The following is a 10732-nucleotide window of genomic DNA, read 5'->3' as shown; positions in this document are numbered from 1 at the left end:
GGAGATGGGGGTCTCACTACATCCCTAAGTGAGCTAGGCTGGGTTCTAGCTTCTGATCCTCCTGCCTCAGCCTCTCTGAGTGCTACATGTTTTTACTTCAAGGAAAAGACTGCCTCCTGCTGGAGTTAAAAACAAACAACAACCAAAACCCACTTCCGCACTATGCAAGTTTTCTCTCCTCTCCCAGGGGATGTGCACCTGGACTTCTTCCGTCACCCTGGTGTGGCCCTCCGTCCCCGATCACAGACCAAGGCGACAGCTCCACGCTACCAAGACCAATAATGGCGTCTGTGAACATCTATTTCCCGCTAACAGAAAACAAGCGGCTACACCAAGTACCCCAGGGAGGTATGGCAAACTCCTAAGGCCCAGGGCCTCCCGGAGTGTGAATTTCCCTGGGAACTTGGCCTGGGAACTCAGTCGGGTCTGCCCGGCAGGCTGGTGTGCACATCCCATCGTAGGTGGCCTCAGAAGCCCGCCTGGCAGCCCAGGATGCCCCACCACTGCCCTGCGATGGAAAGGCACTTCCTCTGCTGCTTACAAAGGGTCCTTGGGACCTGTGTCCACGAGGGTTATCCCTGGAAGGACAGGAGGAGGCGGCTTTGGCGGCCACGGCCACGGCTCTTACCTGCGCGGTGAAGAAGGCGGGCGTGAGGGAGCCCGAGGGGAGCGCCGGGCTGTTGAGGGCGATGGAGCCGAGGTCGGCGCCGGAGAGCACCAGCGGGGGTGCGGAGATTTCCAAGCCTTTGGGTTTTTTGCCTTTGGGGGGAAGAGACGGAGACTTGGTCTTGGAGCCCGACGACAGGTTCAAGGGCTCCAGGGAATCCGAGTCTTGGCCGGTGGCCTCCAGGAAGAGGCTTCTGTGCTCAGAAGGGAGGGGCGAGTGGGGGGACAGGGAAGGGGACCGAGAGGAGGAGGGCGAGGCGGAAGAAACGCTGGCGACGTCCGGCAGCATTAGAGAGGAGATCTTGGCTGAGACGGACGAGGCCAGGAAGGCGGAGGCCGCGGCGGCGTCCGAGGCGGAAGGCAGGGACACCACGGGCCTGGTGACGTGCTTGCTGCTTTTATTGGCCACAAACCTGATCACAGTCCGGACCTCGTCCACCGGGGGGCTGTCTTCGAGGGGCTCCTCCAGCTTCTCCGTCTTGATGGCCTTGAAGGCCTCCGGGGGGCTCTGCAGGGAGTTAATGGTGAAGGCCGAGTAGAGACCCGAGTGCAGGTACTCGTTGCGGCCGGCGCTCTTGAGGGCGGACAAGCCGTGCTTGTCAGGGGCCGCCTTACAGTCGCTGTCCTGCAGCAGAAGGCTCTCCCGGCTGATCTCCACCGTGTGCGGGTCCATCTTCAGGATCTCGGGGAAGGAGACGAACTTGTACACAAACTTCTGCCCAATCACCTTCTTGATGATGTTCTGCAGATACAAAAGGAGACACTGAAGGTGTGAGCGCCCGCACACCCTCCTGCGTCCCCAGTCTGGCCCCAGGGGCACAGGAGGCTGCAGGACCGGACGCACTGGGCCCTGCCGGGCACTAGGGGCGCGGCCCCCGGTAGACCGATGGCCTTTTGTGGTCTCCCCTCCGCCCAGCGAGGACTGGTATTCCTGATAACGCAGTGCAGCCGGCCCTAACCCTGTGACTGGGATTTTTCTTATCTTACTTTAGGTATCTGTACAGCAAGCCTAGGAGGAGGACATTGTTATTTCTATTTTTAAAAGTAAGAGGGCCAGGGATGTGGCTCAGTGGTACAGCAATTGCTTAATGTGCCCAAGGCCCTGGATTTGATCCCCAGCACTGCAAAAGCAAGCAAGCAAACAAACAAAAAAGTGAGATGGTTTTAGAGCACTTAAATAAACCATACAGTCACCCAGTAGGCGAATACACCCAGCTGCACTCTCTGCAGTGTTCCTTCCTGGGCTGCATTCCAGTGTTGTCTCTCCTACCTCTGGGAGTTAGGAGAACAGAGAATAAGATGCGAGGAGAGCACAAGAGCTACAGAAACGTTAAGTCACCGTTGCCAGTGCCACCTCGTTTGCTTACGTCATGTCTCCATGTTTGCCTTTTTCATTTTGTGCCGAGAAAGTTGCCGGAAGAGAGATTGTCTACTTGGATATTTACAGCATCCCTGTAGTATTCTAAGTAGCTAGTGTCTCCTTCTGGCTGCTCAGTTTAGGCCCCCATCCGCAAACGTTAGAGATGCAAAGGAACCACAAAAATCATTGCAAAGGTTTCCACAGTGCTTTGGAACTGGGGATTTTCAGTGAAAGGGCACACCGAGCTTGAGGGTTACTCAGCTGATACATTAATTCCCTGCAGAACAAACCAGAGTCTGTGTGTGTCTCTCAGTTGCCTGCGACTGCCACACCCTGTGGCTGATGATGTGCAGGCCCCAGGTGCAGGAGGGTGGCAAAGACGGCTTCCCCCTTGTACACACCTTTGCAGTCCTATGGGGACAAGACTCTGAACAGCTCGTAAACTGTTCCTGCTGAAGGCTGGGTATGAATGAGGGAAAAGCAAAATCTTTTGGGGACGAAGACTTCAGAAGCAGCTCCTCTCAAGTGCCTTTCTGAATCAAGCATGCCGCCTCATAGGGTCCCCAACACCCACCTCCTGGGGGGCAGAAGTTTCCTCCTTCCACCTCCAAACGTGCCAAGCTGAGGTAGGGGAAATGTGCCCAGGAACTGCCAAGAGTGACTGGCTCTGAAGCCCGAGACTTCTCACACCTCCACACAAACGTGGAGGGACGACATCAAAGAAATGTCATCAAATTTAAATTGGTGACCATGTTGTGGCTCTAAATATAAGCATGCTAGCCCACCCTACGCACAAACTCGTTACATCATGGCATTCTGGTTTGCCTCTTGGATGGCAGGAGGGGAGGGAACACTGAGCACGTCACTGGGATTTTCCAGAAGGAATTCCTTGGGGCCAGGTATCTAAGGGAGGGACACACAAAGTCCCCATTTGACAGGAAATCCCAGTCCTGATAGTCCCAGAGAAACCTTGCCCAGCATGAGCCCAAACTGAGGGACACATGAGATTAGGTTCCAAGCTGGAGTTGCAGTGGCTGCCATTTTGGGGCTTGGGCCTGCAACTCCCCCCACCGAATCCCATTTCTCTAGCTGACCTCAATCCCACACCCACACTGGTAAATCTTCAGGGAAATTTAGGAAACTGAAAAGATCCACCTGGGCCTGTTTGACAGCGTCTCTGCCAGGTGCAGCACCAGGCCTGGGCAGAGTATGTGCCAGGGAAAATCATCTCCCAGCAGGGAAAGATTAAATATGGCTGTCATTGGGCCCCCATGACCTGGAATCAGATCCTGTTATGAAGTATGCTGGCGCAGAGTGCAAATGCTTCCCCTGCTAAAATTCTAGGGTATTTCTGTCTTTCTCTCATAGTATTTCCCTTCCTGAGGGAAAACTTTTATTTTTTTTTCCCTCAGCCAGTTGGAATCCCCATCTAAATTGAGTGAACTTTTTAAAGCCTAAATAATTAGGAGAAAGGAAAAGAGAAACTGGACAGTTCGAATTATTTCTTTTGGCAAGTCTTATAAACTAATTTTTAAAAAAAACAACTTTAATTTTCTTACAGGCTCAGAACATAATGTCTGAGGAGGGAGGATTATATTCCTGAACAGAACCCGAAATAATTTAGGGCTGTGATAAATGTGATTTTAAAAAAATGTCCCTCCTCCTTAAATAATGGTCAGGAATGGAAAGGCAATCAGATAGAGCTTCTGGACCTTAAGAGGTGAAAAAGAACAGAAGGAACATCCAGCACGTGTCTACCCCTGACAAATGGCTTCCCGGGCGTGGTGTGTGCAAGGAATGTTAGCCATGGAGAAGGAAGGAGGCGTGGATGCACCTAGCATTCGTGCTCAGTGAAAGAAGCCAGATACGAAATCACAAAGGCCGCACATTATATGATTCTGTTTATACGAAATGTCCAGAGAAGCAAAATCCACAAATCAGAAAGCAGATTATTGTTATCTAAGGCCGAGAAGGACAGAGGAGCCTGGAGGTGCGGGCGGCTGAAAAGGCACAGGGGTTTCTTTTTCAGGTAACGAAAATGTTCTAAAATCAACTGTGGGGACGGATGCTGAGTCTGAATATAATCACAGCCACGGAACTGTGTATTTTAAATAGGTGGATTGCGTGGTGTGAACTGCATAAGTGGCAGCACACGCCTGTGATGCAGCTACTCAGGCAAGTGAGGCCGGAAGCTCGTGAATTGAAGCCCAGAGAACTTGGCAAGACCCTGCCTCAAAATGAAAATAAAAATAAAGTTATGAAATAAAACGGGCCGCAGATGTACTCAGTGCTCCCTGGGTTCAGTCCCCAGTAACACACACACTCACACACACACACACACACACCCTTCAAAGACTCTTACATATTTGCCGACAGTGGGCACTTTCTGCAACTGGCTACTGAGTGCTGTCAAGGGCTCCTACTCTTCCTGTGCAGACACAAAGGAGACACGGGGATGGGCCTGGTCTGGCACCCCAGAGGTCTCAGTGCAAGTGTGGGCTGTGACACCTGAGCTGGCCAAAAGGAGGAAGTGGTGGTGAAAGCCCTGCACTGAGGGCAGCCAGGTGGCACCCGGGCCCCTCAGCCCCTGGCCACGATGGAGGGTGACAGGAGCCAGCGCAGAGCCCTCAGGTGGGGAGGGCTCTAAGGGGAGTGACAAGGATATTTAGAAAGTCCGTTTTTCACCCTTTCCACCCCAAGTGTTTGTTGTTTCCAGTTGCCTAGTAACCTAACAAACGCTGGTCCCTGTCCAGCAGAGCACAGTGACTCTCAGTGTGGTTTGACAGAGACAGAGTTGCACACATCTGCCTCCCTCACGCTCGTGGGACCGGCCTCGCCTCCTCGTCATCTCCGCGGAATGTGTGCTCCTCACCACCCAGTTTCCCAGCTCAGCCACAGTCAGCAAGGATGGGACCCACCAGAGCCCTCCGGAAAAGGAGGCGGGGGTTCCGGGATGAACGCCATGGTCATCACACCCGCGTTGTCACTCACAGCACAGGAGCCTGGGGCACAGCTGACCCACGGGGACAGGCGTACGGCAGCCTGGGGCCAAGCAGGCCTTCCCCACTCGCCTCCCAGGAGGGGATCCCACAGCTACTTCACCCCAAAGGACAGAAGACATCTATTTCCATTTCCTACAGTGCTGTCTGCTGCTCTAATGGGTTACAGGTGCTCCTGTAGGAACAGGTGTGTCCATGGGTGTCAGTGAGCATGTGCACACACACACACACACACACACACACACACACAATCCACTCCACTGCCTGTCTGTGAAAGGAAAAAGGACCCTGTGTAACAATCCCAATCCACCACCCCAACCCACTCACATCCCTTGTATCGTAAGGTGGCATGGTATTTACAAACCTCCCTTACACTTTAAAACATTTTCAGATTCCTTAGGGTAACTTAGACAGTATAAATGTTACCAAAAAAAAGTTCTACTGCATTTATGGAGTAGTGACAAGGAATAAAAATCTGCACATGTTCAGGACTGACACAGTTTCTTTTTTCTCCCCAAATGCTTCCCATGCAAAGTTGCAGTACATAAAGAAACGTTTCTATTAAGTTTTCTAATTTTTTGAAAAGTTTATACAGACCTAGGTAATGAAGAGACGCTTGTGGAATTGAACTGACGACCTCATCCTAATTACATGATGTCAAGATGACACTAAAACAACTTAACTAAACGTTTCCTGAATGCTTGAGTCTAACTAACACGCGGGACGCCGGGGCCCCCGGAAGAAGCAGAAGGCTGATCGCCAGGCTGGCGGAGCTCCGTGTGTCAGTGAGACCCACACATGCTTTTTGCTGGCATTTTCAGCTTGAGCTCTCGCAGTCACTGGAGACGCCATCCGCATCTTCGCAGCCTCGCACCTCCCGGAAGCTCGCCGTCCCCGGCTCCGCGAGTGCCCCCGCCTGTGCCTGTCCATCTGTGCCAGTCGACTTGATGTCAGGCCACGCGTCTGGCTCTGTGCACCCACACTTCCTGTCCACTCCCCATCTCCTCCCCAGAGGAGCCAGACCTGCAGGGGGGTCCCCCAGGGCTCTGCTCTGGCTTTCCCGATGCTCTGCTGTTCTGAACTCCCCAGAGGTGCAGGCCTCCGCCCCATTCTCAAAAGCGAGAGAGGTCCGGAGCGCAGTCAACAGGTGGGAACAGTGGTGCGGCTTTCCTAACTCACACTGGCAGCGGGACTGGGTAGGGAGGCAGTGCAGGGGGACCTTGCTAATGGACACACACTGGACACCATCACTGAGGCTGTTGCTGGGGTAAAGGTCAAAGGCCGCGCCCATCGCACTAGCCAGGTGCCTCTGTTTCCTCATCTGTAAAATGGGGACTGACCTGGCTGCCCGCGGCTGGTGTCAGAACGTGGGCTGCATCCATACAGGAGACCTGTAACACACATACCGGCTCTTCCAATCAGCCTTTTATGCTTATACTCCCATTAAGCAAAAGGAAGACAACCACGGCCTCTGTGGGCCGCAAAGACAATTTAACAATACAATACCAGCCCTGGAAAAGGGCTGTGCGTATCCCCCTGGCTTTGTCCTTAAGTCTGGTAACGCGATCCCCAGCCCCACGGCAGCCACATCTGCTTTGGGTATTCAGCCAAGCGGGAGAAACACCATGTTTTATTGAGTTGGATTCAGACAAGAAACAGACTCGAGGCTTAGAGGCCTAGCACGGTGGCCAGCACTTGATGACCCCCGTGAAGAAAAGCTCACACAACCCAACTGATCCCAGGATCAGGGAGGAGAGCAGGCCCTCAGGGACCAGCCGCGGAATCTGGTGTTAAGCAGTCAGTGTGGATGGATTGAGGCCCACCGAGGCCCCGGTTGGGGGAGCCAGCAGACACACGGGGTAGTGGGCTCAGGGGCACATTCGTCTTTAGCGTGGATGCGCTGAACCTCAGGGAAGGAGCCGGTGGGGAGGAGCAACAGGGGACAGCCGCAGAGCTTCAGGGGACTCAGGACACGCTGCTCGTGCAGAAGCAGCCTGTGACAAGTGCGCAGCATCCCATCCTGAGGACGGGCGGGTCCAAGGCACCGCTCCTGTGATTCTCCACCGTCACCATGGAGGTTCAGTTCTGGGACAGCCAGACACTGGAATACCACGCCGCTACTGTGGGGGACAGGATGGTGTCGCCATGTCCCATGACCAAAAGGACTGCACGCACAAGATGTCCTGTTATTTTAATGAAAAATTTTTCTATACAGGTACATGTAGGTTTAAATAAAAGGGGGGACAGAAAATTAATCTTGAAAGCTATGTGATAAAACTGAGCCATGATGCTGCTGTTTCCTTTTTCTTAGCTGCATTTTGCCTCTTAAAAAAGAGTATTTAACACGAGTTACTTGTCCAGTTAAGGTAGCCCAAGGTCACACAGCCTGTAGGGCTTAACCCAGTCCAGCTGTCTCCAGAGCCGAGCCCGGAGCCATTTCTGTTCTGCCACAGCACCCACTTCCAGGAAAGCTGCACTTGGCCCACAGGCTGCTGCTGACAACAATCCCAGCCTTGGGGGGCAGCAGCGGGGCTAAGTGGCTCCATACTAAGGAAGCCAGGGCCTTGCTTAGGGACAGCTGTTTCAGCTCCTCATGAGGAAGAGCCTTAGCTTCCACAAGGGCTTTGTGTTGTCCACAAATAGAACCATCTGCCCCTGCTTTGAGGCACACCCGTGTCTCGTCCACCCCACCCCGCAGACCGGAAGGACACAGGAGGCCGACCTCCCTTGGAAAACAACAGGAGGTTGGTCCGCCCTGCCCAACCTCCTCCTCTGAGCAGAGCAGCGGCTCACACAAGAGCAAGACCCAGAGCCCTTAGGGGCTGGACCTACAGCCAATACTGGCTTGGACAGATGTGGGTTTGAATCCCAGCCTCTGAACTTACTGTGACCTCGGGAAAGCTACTGAAAGTTACTGAGAGCCTGTTTACCCTCTCCTAAAACAAGCATAAAAACACCTCCTGCGGTAGTGTCCTTCTGAAGGATCCTGAATGTCAGGGCTTTGAATGGGACCCATAACCCAAGGACGAGCAGCCGCTGTGCCCTGGCAGATGTGCGGTTCTCTGCAGCATGAGATGGGCGACCCTGGCTTCTGCCCCTGCAGCATCCCTTGGCTCTGCATCTGTGCCATCCGAAACGGAGAGGACCATGAGCTGTCACCCAGCTCAAGGGGCTTGGGTGCAAGCGTGCCTGGGGCACAGCCTGCTCACATGTGACCCTGAGGAGCAGCATAAGAAAAGATCCCTTTTTTGCCATCGACTTGAGCTCCTGCCTTTTTGTTTTGATTTTTGAGACAGGGTCTAGCTGTCCAGTTCAAGCTGCCCTTGAACTCACTGTATAACCAAGCTTGTCTTGAATTCACAGCGATTCTCCTGCCTCAGCCTCCCAAATGCTGAAATTATAAGCCTGCACCACCACACTTGGCTTTTTGACCTGAGCTGCAACTGACCAGGACAGCCTTCCCCAGAGTGAGCTGTACCCCAAATTCATATCCACCCAGAACCCCAGACTGCAACCTTGTTTAGAAGAAGCAGGGTCTTTGCAGGTGTTAATTGATTAAGGGTGTTGAAATGGAAACACCCTGGCTTTCTGGGCAGGCACTAAGTTGGCTAAACTGATGAGGTGGCGAGGGGAGTGGAGGATGGGAGCCAACCAAGGGACGCCACCGATGGCCAGAAGCCACCTGAGCTGGGATGGGCAAGGCGGGGTGTCCCCTGAAGCATGGGGCCCCGCTGACACCTTGCCTTGGGACTTCTGGCTTCCAGAATGCTGAGCGCCCCCAGTCTGCTGCCGGTACCCTCCCTTCCACAGTCATCTCTACCCCGCACACAGATTTGGGGAGCCTCGCTCTACCCTCCTGCCACTCCTGCCGCTGTCACAGGTCCTACGTGTCAGACCCGGGGGACCCCAGCCATCTGGCCAAAGCTTCAGCGTGGAATGCGTACACTGGCACACACCCACGCGCTCTCCGCTTCAAACTTCTAAGAATAACAGCTGCCAGGAAAGGGCTCCAACTCGTCTCTGAATTGGCCGCCTCCCGGCAGGGGAGGTTTTCTTTGTGGGCTGGTTGGTGATTTTCTGGCTGTGGTAAACTGCAGGGTGAACTGCCTCATCAAATCTGCCCGCCTGGGCCTGGGCTGCCTCAGCTTCATGGCACCCAAGGGTGCTCGACAGAGCAGAGCAACCTGCTGGCCTGGGGGGACCCTGGCACCCGGACTGGACGCGAGAGGCGCTCCCACCCTGCCCTTCCTGGCTTGCTCCTGCTTTTTGCTGGATGAGTCTGTCTCCCTGCCACATCTGAAGTCAATAAAATAAAACCTAAAACTGCTCCCCCAGTGCAAGTCTTCCCTGTGTCCCTTGCCAGGGAAGGGAGGTGCTACAGGACTTTGCTCTGTGTTCCGGGCGGCCTGGGGAAGTCCGGGGCCTCGGGAGTCTGGGATGGTTTTCAGCCCAGCTTTGCCACCGATTTCCTTAAAAATCACCTCCCAGACTGGAGATGAAGCTTGGCGGTACAGCTCTGAGTTCAGTACTCAGTACCACACCCAAAAAGGAAAAAAGAAAAATCAAAATCATCCCTTCTTGGAGGGTCCTGCTTTAGCCAAGAAGAGGCAGAGCAGGTAGGAAGGTTTCTTGGGCCCTTTCCTAGGCTGACAGGGCTGGGGATTTAGCTCAGTGGTGCCCCTGCCTGCCTTGCACGTGCAAATTTTATCCCAAATTAAAAAACAACAAAAACTTAGGCTGGGAATTCCAGGTGGCAGAATTCCTTCTGTCCCTGCCTGGAGAAGGTGTCTTCCGTCCCTCACTCACCCACCCTGTTATTCAGCCTCATCCAGGCTGGGACACTGGACACCGGGCAGGGATGGCTGGCAGCAGTCTCAGCCCCCGGAGAGAGGGGTGCAGCCAGGGAACCGCCAGAGCTGCGAGGAGAGGCCGGGTGGGCTCCAGGCTATGGGCGGGGGCCAGATCAGGAAAGGGGTTGGGGTCTTTCTGGGAGCGCAGGGAGCTGCGAGGGGCGCACGCAGGAGCAGGGCAGCACCGACCAGCTTTGCTGAGGAAGCATTTTCTGCAGCGTGATCGCATTCTGGGCCTCCAGAAATGCACATCCTGTCCTCAGCCAGATCAGAGAACCCTTTCCACCGTCCTGGTGATCAAATACCAGGGGGGCCCCCTCTTCCTTCTGCCTGCCCTCGGTGGGCGATCAGCAGCGGGAGGGACACAAGAGCCCTGCGCTGCGGCTCGCCTTCCACCTCTCTGCCTCAGTCTCCCCACCTCAGCTTCCTGACCCCAGCACAGGCACAACGGGGGCCCGGAGGTGAGCGAAGGCGCGGTGCTTGACTTCGAACAGAATGCTCGGGCCACTTGCGGCTTCCTCCTGGCGTCACCCATCCGGGCAGGAGCGGCGCTGGCAGGAGGTGGGCAGAGGCCCACAGAGAGCAGCTGGTGGCTGGTGGCTGGTGGGTGGTAGGATGGGAACGCCAGGGTTTCTGTCAGCTTGTCTACACCACCCCTGCTCTTCCCCGCAGTGAGAAGCCCAGAACAGGCACGCCGGAGCTGGCACGGCGGACTCGGTGTGGGCTGGGGCAACAGCCTGACGCAAGTGGATTTGGCAGGGCCGCGGGAGCTCTGGCAGCACCGACGCGCCCTCATCAGCAGCGACAGGGCCGACGCCGGTGCTCCCCGGGCTCCGCGCCTCTCGGTTCCTTAGCAA

General features: G+C 54.9%; 1 protein-coding gene across 2 annotated transcripts in view; it reads right to left on the bottom strand.

The window, feature by feature from the left end:
• The window catches only part of Elk3 (ETS transcription factor ELK3), a 53946-nt gene that overhangs the window by 14018 nt on the left and 29196 nt on the right, over positions 1-10732 (bottom strand). For both annotated transcript variants that reach the window (XM_010629166.3, XM_010629165.3), the window contains exon 3: positions 629-1408. In XM_010629166.3, the coding sequence (XP_010627468.1) occupies positions 629-1408 (780 nt within the window). The remainder of the gene's footprint in view (positions 1-628; positions 1409-10732) is intronic.

Source organism: Fukomys damarensis, unplaced genomic scaffold, assembly GCF_012274545.1.
Source record: "Fukomys damarensis isolate Sample0158 unplaced genomic scaffold, DMR_v1.0_HiC HiC_scaffold_15, whole genome shotgun sequence".
NCBI lineage: Eukaryota > Metazoa > Chordata > Mammalia > Rodentia > Bathyergidae > Fukomys > Fukomys damarensis.
The sequence above is the reverse complement of the archived record's forward strand: the minus strand, read 5'-3'. Positions and strand labels throughout refer to the sequence as shown.